Source organism: Miniopterus natalensis, chromosome 7 (genome assembly GCF_054644295.1).
Source record: "Miniopterus natalensis isolate mMinNat1 chromosome 7, mMinNat1.hap1, whole genome shotgun sequence".
Taxonomy (NCBI): Eukaryota; Metazoa; Chordata; class Mammalia; order Chiroptera; family Miniopteridae; genus Miniopterus; species Miniopterus natalensis.
In genome coordinates this window covers 11,876,060-11,898,399 of record NC_142087.1, presented here as the reverse complement: position 1 = coordinate 11,898,399, position 22,340 = coordinate 11,876,060, and the positions used below count along the sequence as shown (strand labels likewise).

The window sequence follows — 22,340 nt, the reverse complement described above, 5'->3', positions numbered from 1 at the left end:
AATTTGTCTTTTTTTCCTAAAATGGGGGAAAATGTATAGATATCAGAAATCCATGCTATCTTAAGTGTATATAAATCCCTATAAAAATTTCAAAAATGAAGATGACTTTTTATATGCCTTTCTGATCCCAAGCTTATGGCCAGAGAAATATCAAGGTGACCAAGACTAATTTGGAGGTTGCCAAGAACTTGTTTTAAAGTGTTTTCAAATCTGACCAAGAACTCTGACACTTGGAAACAAATAAGACATGAATATTTAAAATCATGCTTTCTTTTCAGAAATAAATTTTTGATGATCTTTCACATCACTTGTTGTGACAAGTTAGAAAATAAAGCATGGGTTTCATAAAAGTAAAGACTGACCCTATCTGTTAACCTTCCAGAATAAAAACATGTGGAGCCCAGCCACAGTGGCTCAGTTGGTTGACCGCCATCCCATCCAGGTCACAGCACATGCCTGGGTTTCCAGCTGAGCCCCCAGTAGGGGGCGTGTGGGAGGCAGCTGACAGATGTTTCACATGTGGATGTTTCTCTCTTTTAATAAAAAAGCATGTGGATGTAGTGATGAGGTTTTAATAATGACTGGAGAAAAAAATAACCAGTTACATTCATATTTACCTATAAATTAAGTATTAACTCAGTAGCAATACAATTTATGAAAAGTATAAAAAAACAGAATCAAAAAACTTTAAATCATGTCAACAAACACTTAAAAGGGGGGATAACAAATACACAGCTAAATAATCACTATTTTCAGCAACCCACGTGGACGTTTTGAATTTTAGTTGATCACAGCCAGCCAGCCTTAATATCAGCTCCACAGGGAAGAGGCAAGGGAGGTGTAATCATGTATGATAGGAGAAATAAACACCGAAGGTAGTAACGTCTAAAAACTTCATTTAGGTGAAGATACTGTTTATGAAGAAGACCAAATCAACATATTTGATATATCATCCAGGATATAACCTAAGATTGTTTAGAAATCACTCGTATGTCACTGCATCAAATCCCTGAAGGCAGGGAACAAATCTTAAATCTTGTTCACTAGTCTTTAGTGAAATATCTAGAATATGGTGAAAAATAAAACATTTTCTAAATTAATGAAAGGATGCCCTGAACAATGGGAAGCAATACAGAAAAAGCCTTCAAGTCAAATTTTCAAAATAAATAAATAAATAATGGTTGTGATCTTTTCAACCACACTTGGCATGGTTTTGTCCGAAATTTTAGAGAATAACTACCTATCAGATTTCAAAATAAATTGCTCAATTTGACAGTAAGCACAGAAAGCTAAAGGCAGGTTTTCTAAAGATACTCCTCACAAACTTTTGGATATCCATTAAAAAGGAAAACACTGAAAAGCACCCCCTCCCTCTAAATAATGACAAGGAATATAAAAGTAGAAAATTATCCTCTCCATTAATTAGATAATGAGCTTTCAATTTAAAAGGAAATCATGAAAAAAACCACATGAACTTTTTTGGGGGTATAGATTCATTCAGTTGCATCATATCCAATTTCTTTCCTTGTTAAAAAAATTTTTATTATTCAATTATAATTGACATCCAGCGTTGTATTAGTTTGAGGTGTATGTATGTCATACGTTTTATATATTGCAGTCTCACTTTGTAGACAAGGTCAAAGGACCAATTCCTAATAGAAATTGCCATACTTTCTTGGAATAAGTACTTCCTGTCATACAGGGTTCACAATACAAATGGTTCTTACATGTTCTAAAAGCCAAGTCTTCAACATTTCAAAATTAAATGTTATGCTAGCTTGTAAATACGGGCTGATGTCAAGGTTCATTAAGACAAATTCACATAATTAAGTCATAAAAGACAGGAAGACCATGTCTTTCATAAACCAAACACCTTGTTACGTAAGTGGAATGAACTGCCAAGGCTTTCCTCCCTTTCTGCCCTCCACAGGAACTTTATTCCCTAAGCTCAACATCTCAAAAACAATGTATACTATTCAGAAAAGCAGTTTACCAGGCAGTTTACTGGGCACTATTGTACTACAATCACTTTAATAAAGCTTGATTTAAAGGCCTCTGATAGTTTTCTGAACTTAAATATTACAAAGAAACATTCTTTTCTTTAAGGCAATATAAGCATTTTGGTCTCTAATAAAAGTGATGTATTTTTAAAGGTATAGATTACAATTACAATTTAAGCTAAAATTGGTGTGCAGGGTTCAATAGTAATACCCTGATAACTTATTTTAATTAGTAAATAATTCTGTCCCATATCTCTACTTTCTTATAGGAAATTTGAAATCTATAGGCTATAAGTACTTGATGAATTGAATTCTCAGTAAGTCCTTAATTTTAAATGCAAAAATTTGGCAAATTTTCGAATTAGGTGAAAAAACAATGACTTCAAATTAGAAAAGATTCAATTCCTACCTGCCACAGCACCAAATGCCAAAGAGCCACTCATTTGTAGAGCTTGCTGTGCTGCTGGTGGGATCTGCAAACCTGTACCTGTAAAAGAATAGGTCTTAAATCCTGAATATGTTAAAAGCAGAAAAACACATTTTCTGAGCGCTTACTACCAAAGTCACTCCAATAAAAGACATTACAAGCAGCATATAGTGTAAGAGCTACAACTGAATTTATTCTGAAGTGTGAGCATATTTTTATAGAAAGCAGAAGGAATCCTGTAACATAACTATGGTACTAAAAAATGCACCACCATCAAGTAGATTCCATTAGAACTTTAAGGCAAGGAACCTCATCAATGAAATTACATACATGTGCTGCCCAAGGATAACACCAAATCCAAAATCACTTTCCATTTATTACTCTGCATACCTTTCTCATTTATCATAGCCATAATAAAACATTAGCAACACTAAAAAAGCTTACCCTCTGCAAGTCTTGCCATTAACTGAAGACGACCAGTTGTTCCCAAGTCAATTCCAGTCCTTTCCAGTTCATCACTATCCAAAAATGAGCTAGCGCTGGAAGCATCAGTACGTTCAGTAACATGACCAACTTTCATTGGCCTTCCTGCTAGCTCAAATCCATTAAGTTGTTCCAAAGCCTTCTTGGCACATTCTGAATCAGAAAACTGTAATTGAGAGAGGGGTAAAAAGTCCAGTAGATTAGTTTACATATATAACCAGGGTAAGGAAATGTGTACTATTTTTTTTTTGAAATGCTTACTTTTTAAGTCTATTACATTCAATAATTATAACTGGGTGGATAATCAAGTAGAAACTTCAAGTTATAATACAAGCAACATGATCAGACTGTATTATTGACATGGCGATTTAAAATAACAAGATAAGAGGCCTTGGCCGGTTTGGCTCAGGTGGTTAGAGCATCGGCCTGTGGATTGAAGGGTCCTAGGTTCGAGTCCATCAAAGGGCATGTGCCTCAGCAGTTGCAGGCTGGATCCCCAGCCCTGGTCGGGGCGCATGCGGGAGGCAACCAAGCGATGTGTATCTCCCATATCAATATGATAAAATAGGTACTCCCTTTTGGGAGCACACCAGCACCTTTCCCATCACCCTCCTCCTCTTTCCTCTAAGCTCCAAGGGCCCTACTTTTGCCTCTGTAACTTGCTGCCTGAGCCCATTTCTTCTATGACTCACTTCTTCTACCTATCTAAATAAACTTTCACTTACAGTTTGAAAAACAAAGCAAAACAAAAGAAAGCAAACAAAAACAATTATAAGACGTTAATGAAGTAACAAAATGTGAAAAGCAATTTTAAAATCAAAACCCTTCTTAATTTGTTGGGATAAAGTTAAATCGTGCTTTTACCCTTACAAAAGTGAACTGCTCAGAAAAAATTCAAGTTCATTCAGATACTATTTATTTATTTATTTATTTATTTATTTTTATTTATTTAATCCTCACCCAAGGATATTGTTTCCCATTGATCAGAGAGAGTAGAAAGGAGGCGGGGAGGAGAAGGGAGCAGCAAGCGAGAGAGAAATACCAACTGGTTGCCTCCAGTACTAGGGAATGGAACCTGCAATCCAAGTATATGCCCTTAACCTGGAATCAAACCTGTGACCCTTTGGTGACCAGGCCAACACTCTAACCATTGAGCCCTGCAGGCCAGGGCCATTCATATGTTGTTATTATTGTTGTTTTTAAATATATCTTCACTGATTTCAGAGAGGAAGGTAGAGGGAGACAGGGAGAAATATCAATGGTGAGAGAGAGTCATCATTGATCGGGTGCCTTCTGCACACCCCCAACTGGAGATGGAGCCCCAATACCCCGAGCATGTGCCCTGACTTGGAATTGAACTGTGATCTCCTGGATTCCAGGTAGATGCTCAATAGCTGAGCCATGCCTGGCTGGGTCAGGTGTTACTTTTAATACAAAACCCTGGGTGACGTTTCCTTGCCAATGAAATCATGAAAATTCTTAATTCCAGGATGTAAACAAAGCAAAACTGTAATTGATACCCTCTGGTTTTAATTTAATGGGAGAAAGGAACATATTCCCATCAATTCTGTAGCTTAATTTTCCCATCAGAATGTTTACTGTTTAGCCCGGCCAGGCATGGCTCAGTGGTTAAGCATCGACCTAGGATCCAGGTGATCAGGGTTCGATTCCCAGTCAGGGCACATGCACGGGTTGCAGGCTCGATCAAGGACTCTCTCATCATTGATGTTTCTATCTCTCTCTCCCCCTCTCCTTTCCTCTCTGAAATCAATAAAGATGTATTAAAAAAAAAAAAAAGAATGTTTACTGTTTAAAATAATTTTTCTGGCCCTAGATCGCCGGCCCTTGTCAAGGCTCGTGTAAGAGGCAACCAATCGATGTATCTCTTTCACATCTCCCTCTCTCCCTCTACCCCCCTTCCACTCTCTCTGAAAAGCAATGGAAAAAATATCCTAGAGTGAGGATTAAAAAAAAAGCAACCAATGAACGCATAAATAGGAAGTACCAATCGATGTCTCTCCCCCCCCCCCCCGCTCTGTCTCTAAAACTAAAAAATAGTAATATTCTGTTACTGAGATGGGAACAATTACACATAATTAATGTTATACCTTAAATCCCCTTTTTAAAAAACCCCACATCACTTTCTATTGGGGGAACGAAAATAACCACATTAATGTTATTAGAAACAAAACAAAATGTTGGTGGGTTAAGAGTTTTATAAATAAGTTTTCTCCTTTCACCAGCACATATTAAATAAAATCCCTATGACCAATAAAATAGATTCTCTACTACAATAGGTTTAAATTTCATGAAAATTTAAATACAAGACAATTATAATTTCTTGACTAAAATGGGACCTATCCGTATTTTAAATATTTTTATTGATTGGTTTTAGAGAGAGTGTTGAAGAGGGGGAAACAGACATCAATTTCTTGTTCCACCTATTTATACATTCATCGGTTGATTCTTTTTTTAATCCTTACCCAAGGAGATATATGTATATATATATTTTTTAAATCGGGGACCGGGCTATAAATGGTTAGCCAGAAACACAAGGCATTTGTCATCATTGTGATAAGCTGCATAGACATAAAAAGAATTTTAAGTAAAATGGAATTCCAAGAGACCTTCATTCAACACACAAAAATGTGACAAAGAAGATTCATAAATCAAAGAAGCCATATATAGGAGTCAGAGACTTCTACTATATAAACAGTTGGCTAAGCAAATCGACCATATACAGGACAAGAGTAAACTTTCACATTTGGTGGATACATATTACTACTAAAAAATAGCTATTAACAGGAAGCTAATTTAACCCCCTTGAAAATATTAACCATGCATCCTTTCTCCAATGTCAATATGAAATTTTACTAATGCTGCTTAAATCAAAAACATTTAAGTCATAATGTTAATTGTTTACCGTAATAAATCCATATCCCTTGGATCGACCTGTTTCACTATCCATCATGAGCTGGATACTTTCAATCTAAAAAAAAATTTAAAAATTACATTAGTAAAATGGAGGGGGCAAAAATTTTTTCCCTTGAAACATGATTGAGTAATAATCTCCCTCTCCCCGACTACATAATAATTGAAAACATACCACAACCTCTATATCCCCAAAAACCTTCTGAAAGCCTAGCAACTTCCCAAACAAGAAGTCACGCAGTGAGCTGAAAAAAAATCCAACAATCTTAGTCTTTTGCCTCAAAAACAAGTAAAAACCAAAAGTTCTTTGTAAACTACCATCAGGAGTTAGAAATGAAATCAACATCTTTGTTTTTTTTCCATTATGCTAAAACCACCAAAAATAATTCTCAATATCAGACATGATAAACACCCCCAAAAGTTGGAATTTAAAAAGAACACTGGAGCCTGGCTGGGCATGGTTCAGGGACTGAGCATCAGCCTAGAATCCAGGAGATTGCAGTTCAATTCCTGGCCAGAACATATGCCGGGGTTGCGGGCTCAATCCCCAGTTGGAGGCGTGCAGGAGGCAGCCGATCAATGATGACTCTCTCATCATTGATGTTTCTCCTCTCTCCCTCCCTCCCTCCCCCTTCTTCTCTCTGAAAGCAATAAAGATGTATTTAAAAAAAATAAAATAAAAAGAACACTGGATATAGTTGATGACTGCACAACTCTGAATCTAATAAAAAGCAATTAATTGTTCACTTTAGATGGGTGAATTGTATGCTCTGTGAATTAGATCACAATATCCCAACATAGCTGTCCATACACAGAAAAGATGAAAAATTAAGATACAGCATATCGTATTTCTTCATGTTCTGGTGGCTTCAGGAATGTGTGTGTGTGTGTGTACACATACACAAATATATACATATATATATATATTTTTTAAATATATCTTTATTGATTTCAGAGAGAGGAAAGGAGAGGGAGAGAGAGAGATAGAAACATCAATGCTGAGAGAGTCATTGATGAAACCCACAACCCGGGCATGTGCCCTGACCAGGAATCGAACCCCGACTGCCTGGATCCTAGGTCGACGCTCAACCGCTGAGCCATGCCCGGCCGGGCAGGCATGTACTCATTTTATATTGACTGATCAACCCATACACTTATGACCTGTGTATCATTAGTATATGTGTATTATGAATAAAGCGCTCACAATCTCAACACCATAACTGTTCACCATTATTGATACTTTAAACAGTTTAGCAGCCCTAGCCAGTTTGGCTTAGTAGTCAGAGTCAGCCTTCAGACTGTAGGGTCCCAGGTTCGAGTCCAACCAAGGCCATGTACCTCAGTTGTAGGCTCAAGCCTCAGCCTGTCGAGGCATGTGTGGGAAGCAACCAATCTATCTGTCTCATATCAATTTCTCTCTCTCTCTCTCTCTCTCTCTCACACACACACACACACACACACACTCTCTCTCTCTCTCTCTGAAAGCAATGGGAAAAATATCCTCAGGTGAGGATGAAAAAACAAAACCACCAGTTTGACAAACGGGTAAAGTGGGGTAATGAAAAAAAGTAATAACAATATATGCAAGAGCAATGAACATTACTAGTAGATAAGGTTCAGCAGGAAACAAGATTTTTATTCACGACCACGAAATGAAATCTTGTAAACCAGAGCACAGTCTACTTACTATTAACATTTATTCTGCAATAAAATGTCTATTCTAAAACAAGGACGAACTGGAGAGAAACAGAAACAGTCTAATTATTCTTTAGTTTAGTAGAGAAGCTTCTCTACATACCCCTAAATTTTCAGTAAGAAACTAAAGTATACAATGTACAAAAAAACAGTAAGAAAAAAACCCACTCTTGCTCCAAATGCATTTTATCATTCATGTTGATTTTTGAAAAATGATTGATTCTAATACTCACTATGCGTTTCACTGTATCATTACAAATAACAACGTATTAATAGTATCTAACGTCACATGGTATCTTCTTTCAGGCAATCTTAATTGAGTTGTCACAAAAACCTTGCAGAATCACCTCCCCTATCTTAACGTTTATTTTATAAAAACATGACAACAAAACAGATATACAAAAATTATTAGTTACATTTGAATCAAGAACCTATTGAAGAAATTGATCCTTTCAAGAAATTGGAACTTACCCTTCCAAAAGGCTCAAAGATCCCCCGAAGCATATCTTCAGTTATGTTAAAGTGTAATGAGCCCACATAAAGCCGCATAGGTCCAGCACTTCCCTTTTGTAGATTGTTTGCCATTGCCGCAGCTCTGTTTTTTTCTGCCTACAAGTTAGATTAAGTCAAAATGCGCATTACACAGAATACAAATTAGTAAAATGGTAAATCCCTCCTACACAGTTTGCAGAATAACTCATGTCAAAGACTAGTGACAAAATTAGGCTAAGCGTAATAGCCATACATAAAAGGACAAATATTGTATAATTCCACTAACTTGACTATGATTAATGGTACTAAATCAAACAAATTGTTAAAATGCCAAGTTTTTCAATACTGATGCATCCTGATATCAAACACACTAATGTGGAAAATAAGATTGTTTCCTGCAATTGTTAAAAACATTCATTATTCATTAAAATGAATAAAGCTCTGGCTGATGTGGCTTGGTTGGTTGGGCATCATCTCATGTACAAAGGGGTAGCCAGTTCCATTCCGTCAGGGCACATGCCCGGTTGTGGTCTCGGATCCCTAGTGGGAGAGGGTGCAGGAGGCAGTTTGGCCCTGGCCGGGCAGCTCAGTTGTTTAGATTGTTGTCCCAATAATGCCACCCAAGTTGTGGGTTTGATCCCTGGTCAGGGAACATACAAGAATCAACCAATAAATGCATCTAAGTGGAACAAATAGTTTCTCTCTCCCTCCCTCCTTCTCTCCCTTCTCCCTCCCTCTCTAAAGTCAATATATTTTAAGAGTAGTTTCTAAATAACTATTATTTCTAGTATTTTCTGAAAATAAGAGATTTCAAACTAGTTTAAGAATATTTTTGAAGATAATCCAAATTGTAATATAATTCCTCTTTGCTGATTCTCTACAGAATTGGCATTAATATTTTAGTTCATTTAAATGTGGAAAAATTAGCACATATTATGATTCATCAGGACCTACAGTCATGTTGTTTGCTTTTAAAACCACTGAAATACTCCGTAACTCCTAAGTAACCTGGTTACTTCATCTGACATATATAATATTAAGAAGTTATGCATAAGCTTTGTAACCAGATCTGATTTGAAATTCCAGTTTCACTGCTAACAAGTTTATATAACCATAATCAAATTACTAACTCTATGATCTCTAGGAGGTGATGATGTCCTATTTAATATTTTAGGAGTTCTTATTTAATATTGGGTATTTATTACTTGATTGTATGTAAATAGTTAAATAATTGGTCAGTTCACTTCCTGTGATGGAGGACAAACCTAATAGTGTGTAGACTGACCTGACACCAGGGCTGAGAACCATCAAACTAAATGAGGTTTTCAGTTCATTTAACTTTAACTTCCTATTGACCTAGATGAATAGGAAATTTGTTACAGGAAAAGATTTTGTGCTGAAATGTTAATTGGGAACTGATTTTGGTACTTGATTTGGAAAAAATGACAGCTGAACTGAGGTTTGATTTACACTGACATAAGCACCTTTATGACAGCATACTTTATTTTGAGTAACAGTGATATTGAGAGTACATTCTTTTTCAATAAAGGCTTTTTTTTTTTTTAATCCTCACCCAAGGAATAAGGATATTTTTTTCCCATTGATTTTATTTTTTGGAGTGGAAGGGGGTGGGGGACAGAAAGAGGAGAGAAACACTGATGTGAGACACATCCATTGGTTGCCTCCTGCATGCCCCCTATAGGGATAGAACTTGCAACCCAGATATGTACCCTTGTCCGGGAATTGAATCCCTGACCCTTTGGCTCATGGCCCAATGCTCTAACCACTGAGCAACACCGGCCAGAGCTAAAAAATGTTAAAGTTCTTAAAAATGTCACAATCCGCGTGCTCTCTCCCCCAAGAGGACGCCAATGCATTTCCCGCCCCCATCCCCACCCCACAAGCATGCATCTTCTAAACTCTTGCAACTAGGGGAGCAATGGGTAGCTGCAGCTCTCCCACGATAACATCCTGAACCTGTCTCCAAGGCCCCCGTTTTTCTAACTACTCAGTGAGCCAAAGCAGCCCCACCTGGCTCTTTCCTGTTGTTTCTTCTATCCCAAGCCCTTCCTTGTTTCACTGTAGCCAGCTTTAACAAACATACTCTCAAAAAAAGTATCATTCAATTTGAAAGATTGTAAGGGGAAAACATGTTCTTGAATGCTTAATCTACAACTAAGAGAAAAATCAATAAAATTCTAGACCAAACTCTTGTCTTTTTCACGAAATAAGTATGTACAACTTAAGGTAATAAGTGGTGATTATGTAAGGCACAAAGCAATACAGCACAACACTAAGCCAAGAGTGGGGTTCCATTACCATCAATGATCAAATTCTTAAGCAAGAAAAAAATTACCTGTGATGCCTGAACTATGATTGGCACTCCTAAAACACGTTGGCCAGTTAATCCTATTGCTAGAGGCACTGAGCTAACATCAACAAACTCCACATAAGCAATTCCCTTGGACCGTCTTGAATTTCTATCAGAAATCATCCTCACATCTCGAACCTAAGAAGAAAACACACAATACAATGTTGTTTGTGCAGCCATCCAATGTAAGCCATTATAAATAATAACTTGAAAAAGAGAGAAGAGGTACATTATTGATGCAGCCAAGGTAGAAGCCATTAAAACTTTATTAAATAAGTACATGTGTAGGCCAAATTTTATCTTCTATGTTTTGGTAAATAACACGGTAACATTTATCAACTCCAACATTTATTAACTTCCAAGCAAGATACAATAGAAATGCTACAAAAAATAAATTCTGTAATTAAATTCTAAGTCAAAAGGTTTGGTGTTCAGATGTCTTCCATTTTATGTCATATTGACAAATATTAAAATGTTTGCAATTTCCACTTATGTGACCTCCGCAAATAGGCTAAGATTACCTTTCCTACTGTAGAGAAAAACTCTTCCAAATCCCTTGGCCGAATTCGTGCTGCCAGCTGCATGCAGAAAACTGTCCTTGCATCTCTTTCCTCAGGAGTTAGATTATCAATAGGTTCCCTAACGGAGTAAGAGATACAGAAATTTATAACTTATTCTTTTAAAAGTACATTTTCAGTAAACAGAAATAACTTAATGAAACTAGTTTGTCACAATCCCCAAGCCTGATTTATAGAAAATGTCCATGAAGTAATTCAATGTGACTCAATTGCTTCAACAGGATGATAGTTTACTAAACGTTTCTTCTGATAATATTTTACATGGTATTAAGACAAAAGTCCACTGGCCTCTCAATCTCACAAATGGTAATTTCTCCATTTCTGTAAATAGTCAACAGAAGCCTGAAAGTTTAGTAAGAGTAACAGGATATAAACCAGCTAGCCACATATAGGACTGATCCTAACTTAGTAGGAAGGATGATTCCCCACAATAAAACCATAAAACCGCAAAGTGAAATTTAGTTTGGTAAATACAAAAGATAAACTTAAAAGTAAAACAGAAAATAGCAAAACAACTAAGAATTTTATTTTATCTAACAAACTGAGATAGACATATGTAACAGTGAGGTGGTTGTATTAGAATTAGAATTGGGTTTTCCTAAGACTGCAAATTAGTATCCAAAGAAATGTTTCTGGATAAATATAGAATACAGACACAATAACTATAAGCAAATCAAAAATGAAAAGCAGTGCCCCTAGCCGGTTTGGCACAGTGGTTAGAGCATCAGTCCACGGACTAAAGTATCCTAGGTTTGAGTCCAGCCAAGGGCATGTAATCATGGTTGCAGGCTTGACTCTCCCCGGGCCAGGTCAGGGTGAGTGCGGGAAGCAACCAATCAATGTGTTTCTTTCTCTCTTCTCCCCTCCCCCTTCCACTCTCTCTAAAAAAAGTAACAGAAAAAATATTCTCGAGGATTTAAAAAAAGGAAAAATTTAAAGCAGGAAATTATCTAGACAAATATCAATAATGGGATTCAATTTACTCACTATTAAAAAAGCCTTACACTTCTCAATTTAAAGAACTAAAGTGCCCAAATAAAAGAGAAAATTATAAGAGCACAATAGAGGAAATTTAATTTTATAAATTTTAAGGAAAATAAAAGTATCTTTTAACATTATTGATTATAGCCCTAGCTGGTTTGGCTCAGTGGTTAGTGTCCACCAGGTTCAATTCCAGCCAAGAGAATGCACCTTGGCTAGGGGCTCGATCCCTGGCCTTAGTTGGGGCCCATATGGCAACCAATCAATGTCTCTCTCTCTCACATTGAAGTTTCTATATATCTCTGTCCCTTCCACTCTCTCTGAAAAGCAATGGAAAAAAATATCCTCAGGTGAAGGTTTTAAAAAAAACCCACCTTTTTCTTTAAAAAAAAAAAAAAGCACATTGATTGTAAAATATCACTATATGGTTAAGGTTCTAAGTGATATAGGCATAAACACGCTCTTATCCACGTTTTGAGCATTTTCAGGAATACTTTTTAAATACTCCTTACAAAATTCTGGTACATCCTCCCCCTCTGAGAAATCAGCAAGTGATTTAAAACATATTACTGCAAAACAGAGGTACAAAGCTGGATTAAAGCCAGAGAAAGAGAACTAAAAAGGAAAATTTCTCATATAAAGCTAAATTAAAGAGTTAAAAACCTCAATATCTGTTACAAAGAGAGCTTTAAAAATTAAGGTATTTTCCAAATCCTGGAATAATCAGAATATACCAAATAATGGGATAAATCAAAGCTAAAAGGTGCCCTGGAAGGGAAGCCAGAACACTGGTAAAAAACAATGCTACCACATAAAAAAATGTTGCTTGACAGAACGGTAAATGGACAGGCTTATGTGTTTATTTAAAAGGAAAGAAAGCCATAGAAACACTCAGGAACAGAAGACTACTACTTAAAAACCAGTAAACTTGGTTAAGACTTTGGAAATTAAATTATTCTCAGGCAAGAACAAAATGATAAAACTCATGACTATTATAACCACTTTCCCTGAGGTGATTTCAATAACTCAAACTTATCAATTTCAAAGGTCAGTGAGTCAAGTCCATTTAAAGATATCTATAGCTACCATTAAGAAATGTTTAATATAAAAGAGAAGATTACATATAGTATCTACACATTAAAATAGTAACTATTGCCTCATTTTCTTTTTTAATCCTCACCCGAGGATCTTTTCTCCATTGCTTTAGGGTGGGGTGGGTGGGGAGAAACATCAATGTGAGAGACAAATCGACTGGTTGCCTCCCCCACATGCCCCAACGGGGGCCAGGAATTGAGCCTGCAACCAAGGTATGTGCCCTTGACCTGAATCAGACCTGGGACCCTTCAGGCCACAGGCCAATGCTCTAACCATTGAGCCAAACTAGCTAGGGCTGCTTCACTCTTAGTTACAGGAAATTAAAATGAAAGCTATTGAAAATTTAGAAATACATTAACAGTACTAGTACTACAAAAGGGCATTTAATACGGTCCAATTTAATGTCATTAAATTTAGCAGCAGCATAAGATCGCAAAAGCTTTATAAAAGCTAGAAGTTCTAAAGAAATAAATAGTGACAACAGCTACCTCACAGGGCTCTTGTCTTTTCTGAATGGACTTTTGCTTCGGGAACGTCGTCTGCTGCAAAGTTAAAAGTTTCAGAAGTTACCCAAACAAGTACACCACATTAGTTCCTTGAAAAACAATTTAAACAATTCAGAAGTATGTTTAAAAACCTTAATTTGACGCTATGAGGCAACCCAATCTTTCCTCGGATGGCACTGTTAAATTTTGGTCCGGAGCTAAAAAGGAAACACAAAATTACACTAGTTACAGGTTTAGGGTCTTGCTAAGATCACGTTCATGTGCTCTCCAGCAAGTTTAACATTGTTTAGGCTGCTTCTTTTCCACCTCAAATATGAAGAGGAAATAGACTTTTTTTTTTTTTTTAACTCTATCCCAGGCAAACTGTTCTTACAGTTATCCATCCTGGACCACTGAGAGGTGCCAAGACCAAAGGTTATAGCCTCAAAATTTTTAAAATCCTGAAAATGCTCACTCCTATTTTTAGGCTATAGTTTTTTAAAAATTACACATTTATGAGTACATTCCTGAGGTTTAAAAAAAACACAAAGTGAAAATAAATCATCCTTATTTTTCTCACAACAGAAGTAACTATGGTTAACAATTTGGTGTGCATCTCTGCACATCCTTTGTCAGGAAGATACATGTGTTTACACATATGTACATATACAATATTCATGTTTTCTTGAGAAACTTGCTTTAAAAAATGAGACTAATTCTTTACATAATTATGAAGTCCAATTTTCCATTTAATAGCAAGTCTCAGAGACTGCATAAAAACACATATAGCACATCATACTTCACTTCCTTGTGGCAAAAACATTCCATAGTAAAGATGTGAAGGAAGTTCTTCAAAAAAATTCTTTTTTGAGGACTTGACTTAAAGGAGTGTTTTCAGAAAGAACAAAAAGGGCAACTATTATAAGAAAAACACCACAAAAGAGAAAAAAAGGCAACTATTATAAAATACAGTTTTACTCTGTATCCTAAATAACTCTAAAAAGGCCCAGTAATTTTGGGGCCTTTTCTTTTGAAAGACCAAACTACATTAGAGACAGTCAGATGTCCCTTAGTGCTCATCCTGTTGTTCTTTTCCAGAAGGGTAACAAAATGAAGTAACTAGTGGTCTGCAACCCACCATTTGGATTTGTTTTCATGAACTCTACATGTTCCTAACAACATCCAAGAGTTCTAAATACATTTTTTATTAAATGGGTCCTTTCAAATTCAAACTAATAATTATAAGTATACATTTACTGAATTAAAGTTCAAATAAGAATGTATAAATATTTTCTTCTCCCTTTAATTATAATAGTCCCAGTTTTTGCCTCTACAGTTAAAAGTCACCTGAAACCAAATGTAAGAACTAAATCACTTTTAAGTCAGACCAGGATCATCAGCTGACTTCAAGCATTATCACTCAACAGAGAAAATAGTATATAGAATTTACTAAGGTAATCCTTTTTCCTCCCATTTAGTTCATTCTGGTAAAAAAAAAAAAAAAAAAGGAATGCAGTAAACTTTGATAAACTGGATAAAAAGCTAAATGAAGTGTTTTCTATTTGGAATAAAAAAAACATTGTGGTCCCTTTTAAGCTCTTAAAAAGTTACAAAATAAGCAGGTAAGGGGAACTTAAAAAACAAGGAGTTCAATTCTTTTCATTTTAAAGATTTAAGAACCAGTATCAGAACTCAAAGTGATACTAACTTTAATGGCTTCAATCACCAAAAACATTTCATGAATAGCAGTATCATGGGTGCTTTATTTACATTCTCTTCAATGCTCATTAATAGTTTTTGTGAATTGTTACGCCTTTCTTAAAAGTTGAGAAAACTAAAGCTTGGTGTTAACTTGCCCAAGTGGCAGAGCAAGGCTCTGATTTACAGATGTCTTTGAATTCTACTTGCAATATTTCAAGTTTTAAAATCAGAAATGTTAATTTTAATATACTCCGGTTTACAACAGTATCTTTATTAAGAGGAAAGTACTAAGGACTGCTAGATTCAATCCTTGCTTAAAGTTCTTTGTAGGCTCTTACCAGTTATTTATAGTTGAGGTGATTTTTTAATGAATGTAATGAAACTTTGTAACTTAAATAACCACATCCAACTTTCCATAGTGATTTAACCCTCAAAGCACATTTAGTGCTTTATTTTAAAAAACCTTAAATACAATGTGTGATGAACCCCCAAAATCATCACTATCCAGGAGCATACACCAAATTCACAAAAGATCTGTCATTTCAGCTGTAAATAGCCACACAGACAAGGTTACTGTTAACTAATTACATACTTGACTAATCTTGACTAATTGTAACTTGTATCCACCTGAGCTTTAAACTCTAAACTAAATTTATGTTCAGTAAATGTTCACCTTTAAGCTTTCAAGTATTTGGGACTATGTATCAAATCTTTTTTTAAAGCACTCTAGTACTTTAGACTAGCATACAGTTAAGATAATTTTATATGGAATAACAAAATAACCTGTATGCCTAGAGTAAAACCAAAGTTATGTATTTGTCCACAGTTTTCCGCTTGATTTGTCTTTTCAATGCCAATATCCTTATTTAATACTTTTTAACAAACCACATTGAAAAGTAAAATTTCACAGTTCAAATCATTCAGGTTAAATGGCTATCTGGATACTTAGCAAATGACTATCAAACCAAAATCATCATAATAATAGTTACATACTAAGGACTCCTATAACGGCCTCTGAATCTGCGATCTCGACTTCTTGAGCGGCTGCGTCTCCTTTCTTTGCTTCTACTTCGCTTCCTTTCACGGCTTTTGCTCTTTTTCCTTTCTCTATCTCTGCTTCGCTTCCGTTCCTTACTTTTGCTTCTTTTTCGTTCATGACTACGACTTCTGCTCTTGCTTTTTTTCCTCCTGAGAAGAAAAAAAGTCACCATTATCTTGCTGGTTTAAGAATTTGCCAAAATATACTTCCTTTTATGGTCAGAATTTATCTTTTTGTAAATTTGTTTTGCTACTTTTACTATCATACAATTATACATAATCATACTTATGAAAAAATTATTCCTAGGTAAGGCAAACACCACCCAACTTTTGCCTTCTACTACTGAAAATCAGTAGTTGACAATCATTTGAGAGAGCAGAGACGATAATGATCTTGAGAGTCACCTACAGCTCTAACAAGGACGTGTTGGTAAGTATAGATCAAAACCTGAACTTTTTAAATAAAATTTGACCATCTTATAACTGGCCATCAGGTATTTCTGTAATCCACAGGATACAGTAATAAATCAAAGTTATAATAGAATATGTTAACATTTAAGTATTAATACTGTACCGTACATAAAAATTTTCATTAAATACACTAGTTTCCTTTATCCAATTTTGACCCAATTTACACATGTAAAGATTTTATACTTTCAATAGACAATACAAACATCAATATTTTGGTTTTCATGAGGAAAATTACAAGTAATGACAAAGGACAGTAAAACTAAAGCAGTAAAATGCATTCTGACACTGCTAGACTTTATTGTAACCATTTCATATACTTTTTTTTAAAGTTACGAGTATACCGGAAAATGGAGTATGCCATTTTTATGCCAGTTTATACAAGCCTGTGGGGTGCAATAAAAAACAACAATCAACATCTATTTATATATATCTTTAAAAAATTTTAAACTCTGAAAGGTAAAAAAGCCAGTCAGTCATATCTTTGTTCATTTCTGTATTCTTCACAGCATACCACTCACTCATTTCATAGTTAAATCTTACAATCTGTACCTCTGTGCCATCACCCAAATTTTAGAGGTGCCTTCAGATATTTCAATATAAATTGAAAGACATTTCAAAAAACTTATTCCACTAAAATGTCAATTTGTAGTGGCTAAAAGATTGAACATTTTGACAACTCTACATCATTTGGAAATTTCATTTAACTGTTTAGTCCTTATCAAAGCAAAGTTAGCACAAGAGCAATTGAAGTCTGCCTCAGAGAACCTGTAAGCAGGTCATCTTAGAGTGCATTGAAAATAGAAAATGAAGACACCCACCTTCTGGAATCTTGAAACCCACACTCCAATCACAAGGAGATGTAGAGCTTTCCAAGGAGGCAGAAACTTTGTCTAAAATTTCAAGATAATCCACCTGACTGTCAGAAATGTATATGCTAGGTAGCACATGACAGAAAATTAGGCTACACTCATTATTTATATAGAAGTCATCAAAGCAATGCCCAGAAGGGCAACAGATAACATTCCAACTTTGTTGCCTGAAAAACCTGACACTCTCTCTTAAAGAATTCTGTGCAATAGTTATAATTGAAAGTCCTGAATATAACCAATTAGGGGACAAAGTAAAAAAATAACTCCATCTCCCACAAATAAGACAAAGTTTTGCTCTGCTCATAGATGGCCCTGAGCAGAGAGGCAGCCAACCTCCCTATTTACCTCTTTTTAGGCCCAAAACTTATTTACCAAAGGAAACGACTCAAAAATTGGAGAGCTAATTTCAACTTAAGGCCTTCCTAAGACTTTTAATAAATGAGTCCCCACCCACATCTGAAGGCAACCCCAGAAAGGTAAAAAGACAGCAACCTAGTAAGACATTCAGAATATACAGTCCTCTGCATAAGAGCCCAGACAAAAATTTAAGGGTGCAAGAAAGCAGTATACTTCTCTATAACAAATTGCGGTTTCAAAGAACATTAGGTTAACTAAAGAAGGGTTATAAAAATCCATACTAATAGTCAAATCCTGTTACAACTTAAATGGGACTTTCCAAAGTCTTTAGTGGCAGTGGAATTTTGTACTGAACATCATTGAAGTAAATGGTCCACTGGGCTGGGCCTTTGGACTTTTTGGTTATATGGCCTCTGCTGTAAAGGTGTTTTGCTATAACTGGATTTGACCTCTTCCATGTAAGAAGATCTAAATTTTAAATGCAAAGTACTCTGGAAAATAAGAAAAAAAATAGAAAAGTCATTTATTCCAAAATTTATAGATAATCCACACCAAAGTAGCTAATATATTTCAACTGTGTCATTTTATTGTTATCTTTTTTTGACTAATTCCTAAAGAGCTAAACTGAATGAATGCTGATTTAGACTTTGCAAAACTGGTTACACTAACAAATAACATTCCCATGAAGGCAAGCTCCAGTACTTGATATCTTGCCAAACTCAGGGGTATATAGCTCTTTTCAAAGTAGGGTAATTGAGAACCAATTTGTCTTATATTAAACTTAGTTCCTTTTACTATCAGAATACAATTGAGTGTATGTATTGAGAATCAGGTTTAGTATTTTTAATAAGCATTTTGTACTTTCTTACTACCTTAAAACTATATCCTGACACTCAATGACTTTTAAGACGATGTTTTAGGATGAAAAATGCAACGTGGCACCTTCCTTTGGTTGAGACTTAACTTACACTAAAAACTAAAGCACATAACATTTTACTTGCTTTATATTGTATCCACCCCTAAACACAAAAATTTTCTTCTAGGTAACTTTGAAATTAATTCAAAAGATTAATTCCCTTCAAAAAACGGGTGAAGGTTCCTGACTGAATAAGGGAGCCATTTATTTAACCAGCTATGCATAATTAAGGATGAGAAGTCTGACAGAAAAATAATTTGTACATTTATAAAAAGATATTAGAGGGTAGTTGGGAGTGTTTTAGTTTTTCCCCTTAAAGAAGATCCAAAATGGTCAATTACAGAAAACTGTCCATTCTATTTAGTCTCATAAGACTTTTTACATTAGGTAAAAAGGCCACTAAGCAAGCATCAGTCATTGAGTCCTTGTAAAAGCTTGGTAGCCTTAATGAGCTTAGATACAGGATGAAAACAAGTAAAGCTGGAGATGATTTAGCAGCAAGGAGCCTGACACCTGAGAATGGAACCACAAAGGTCTGCACCCCAATGTGCGTCCTCACCCTTACCAGTGGGCGCTTTTCTCACCACTAGGCCAGTACCCAGACTGGATCATTTCAGTCATTTTTATGAATACCCCTTTCTAAGTTGTCTTTGGATTACAGAATTGAAATTTAAAACCACCAATTAGGAAAGTTTCTTTAGTAAAAGTCTAAAACCAGATGACATTAAACCATGCAATGACTGGTTCACTGCCTCACACAAAACAATTCCAGACTAAACCCAACCTAATACTCATAATCTACTGTGGTTAGTGAGGAACTAACAACAGACTCCCACCAGAAAAAATGTAGGACGTTCATTACATTTTACATCATTTTTAACCCATTACTACATTATCTTAGGGAAATTATAATTAAAAAAATGTTGGTGTGCCAAAGCCTGAATAATCCCATCTGACAATTTTTTTCATCTTTTTATGAAATTTTATCAACCTACCTAACAAAGCTGTTGTGAGGATATTGAGGTAGTGTATTATAAAGCACTTTAAGCTCTTAGGAGAAAAAGAGCCAAAAAGAACCAAGTAAGTGGATATTTACCATCAATTTTCATTATGTATCAAGGGGTCATGAACATGACAAAATGTTTTAATACACCACAAATATAGGCTAATTAACAAAACAATTTAATGTTTGTAACATCACCAATTTTAGAACTGAAAGGTAACTCCAAAAATAGGATCCAATCTTATAAAGTAGGTCTTATACTGTTACTTAGAATTTTGTATACTGTATATTCTGTACTAGTCTGTAGCACTGAGTTACTATTCTGGGTTACACATTAACTCAAATAACTTGTATCATTCAATTTTTAAAAATTCCATTATCACTATTAAGTCTATTAGAGTTTATAAAGCTCAAGACAACAAAAGCTATGTAAGAGGAACATAAATGTGCTACAGCATTATGACAAAAAGGGTTTTAATCAGCAAGCAGCTTAAATAATTCATAGCTCTGACTTGCATTCAGGAATTTGGAACAAACAATACCTTCCCTGGCCTGACTATTACCTTTCCTTCTTCCTAACCCATCTTCAGTGGATATGTTAGTTTAAGTGATAACATCACTAAACATTAAGCCAAAGTTAATAAACTAAAACAAAAGACAAGCTCTAAAACAACTCTCATCCAAACTGTCATGGATGGACTTGGAGGGGAACGTGTCCAAAAAGGTCCCTGAAACCATATTCTGAAATCTAGGGAAAGAGTCCATAGTTTTATATCCTCAAATAGTTTTTCATCCCAAAAACTAAAGAATCACTTTTCTAAAAGAGGCAAAGAAAAGCTTCCGAAGAGAATCTTAGTTTGGTGCTTTAGCCACAGGAACACAACTTTAATAAGATCCCAAACACATAAAGTTGCCCCACCCCAGGTCCCTTCTTAAAACTTACTTTTTGCTACGTTCTTCATGTCCATTAGCACTGCTCAACTTGTTCTCATCCTAAGCAGGGTTGATAGAAGAACATCATGAGGACGAAGTGGTAACATTTCAAGTTGTCAAAGGGTAAAGGGAACAGGAATAAGAAAATACAAAACAATTTTAAAACTAATTACTTATTCATATTTTAACATGGAAGGCTATAAAAAAATTTAGATGGGTATGTGTTTAACCACTTTGTTGCTTACAATTAAGTCATCAAGGTACAAAAATAAAAATACATAAACATGTTAAACTTTACTTTCTTATATAGTTAGATATTAAGTTATCCAGATTTACAGTGCTGAAGTGGTTACATAGAATTTCTTTAAAACGTGAAGTCCTGTTTTGAGTTTTATTCCATGTTCTATGGTCCCTTTGGTCAGTACCATGGCTCTATTTCTGCCTAAGCCCCAAGTGGCCATGCTAGCAGCCAGCCACTATCGATTTCCTGTGACCGATGCCATTCCTGAGATCTTCGCCCATTTCCGTTGGAGGGTTGGGACTGTAAGAGCTTGATGCCACCTCTGTCACACATCTCGCCCTGAAGCAAACAGGGATTCACACTGCTTTAGTAATGTTGACTCTCAAGAACCCAAGAAAGTCAATTAATAATCCACCAGTCCAACCTAAACATTTCCTACTTCCATACCTGTTTACATGGAATTACATCCATGTTAAACTACGACACAAGAATCTTAACATTAAAACAGAAAGTTCTTCAAGAGTCTTAAGCATTACAAAACAGGTACACTATTTAAAGCTATAAAGAATTCATCCAAATTGGTACCACATGGTCGTGCTATACACTCAAAACAAATGTATTATTTTTAAAAGGTTTAGTGCAATGTTTATTTTAAAGTTTGATCACATGAGTTAATGGAGTATAACTAACTTACAAAGCTTACAGTTTATGACACCAGTGATAATGCATGCATACTGCTACTTTCACCACCAACTGGTGAAAGAATGAAAAGACACTTTATTTTTACTGTGATACTGAAATGGGTCAAAGACTATTATTATTAGCCAAAACAATTCCTTTGTAGTTTTTTAGTGTGAAATATGGCAGGGACTAATTAAAAATAAAACAATATGGAGAACAGTAAAACAGTCATCAAGTGACTCTAAGTTGTGATACTGCCTCTTTTGCTTTTAAATTTTGTTTTCTATTCAGGGATCCAAGAATTTTAGTAATTTTAACTGAGCAGCAGATCATCACCTGCCTGTTTTAATATTTTACTATCACCAGTCTTTTACATATATATAGAAAAAATTTTAAATCTCACCCATTTCTTCTTGTAAGACTTAAAAAGAATGCTTGCCACAGACTGGTTATACTTTGTGATTCTTGGACCCCTGCTATTTTCCCAAACCACTACATTCACCTTTTTGCTATACCAAACTGGAGCTGGTAATTCTTAGTTGAGTCATTTTACCTAGGGGACCACGGTACAGCGATAAGTCACTCAATTACT

The 22,340-nt window shown here is 35.4% G+C and overlaps 1 protein-coding gene across 4 annotated transcripts in view; it reads right to left on the bottom strand.

The window, feature by feature from the left end:
• Positions 1 to 22,340, bottom strand: part of RBM39 (RNA binding motif protein 39) — a 30,408-nt gene that overhangs the window by 6,789 nt on the left and 1,279 nt on the right. For 2 of the 4 annotated variants that reach the window (XM_016213146.2, XM_016213145.2), the window contains exons 3-12: positions 20,837 to 20,886; positions 16,233 to 16,427; positions 13,691 to 13,756; positions 13,542 to 13,595; positions 10,921 to 11,038; positions 10,385 to 10,537; positions 8,008 to 8,145; positions 5,834 to 5,899; positions 2,872 to 3,076; positions 2,410 to 2,487 (exon numbers count right to left, since the gene is read on the bottom strand). In XM_016213146.2, coding sequence (XP_016068632.1) covers positions 2,410 to 2,487; positions 2,872 to 3,076; positions 5,834 to 5,899; positions 8,008 to 8,145; positions 10,385 to 10,537; positions 10,921 to 11,038; positions 13,542 to 13,595; positions 13,691 to 13,756; positions 16,233 to 16,427; positions 20,837 to 20,886 — 1,123 coding nt within the window. The remainder of the gene's footprint in view (positions 1 to 2,409; positions 2,488 to 2,871; positions 3,077 to 5,833; positions 5,900 to 8,007; positions 8,146 to 10,384; positions 10,538 to 10,920; positions 11,039 to 13,541; positions 13,596 to 13,690; positions 13,757 to 16,232; positions 16,428 to 20,836; positions 20,887 to 22,340) is intronic. The other 2 variants (XM_016213147.2, XM_016213148.2) reach the window with 1 other exon arrangement.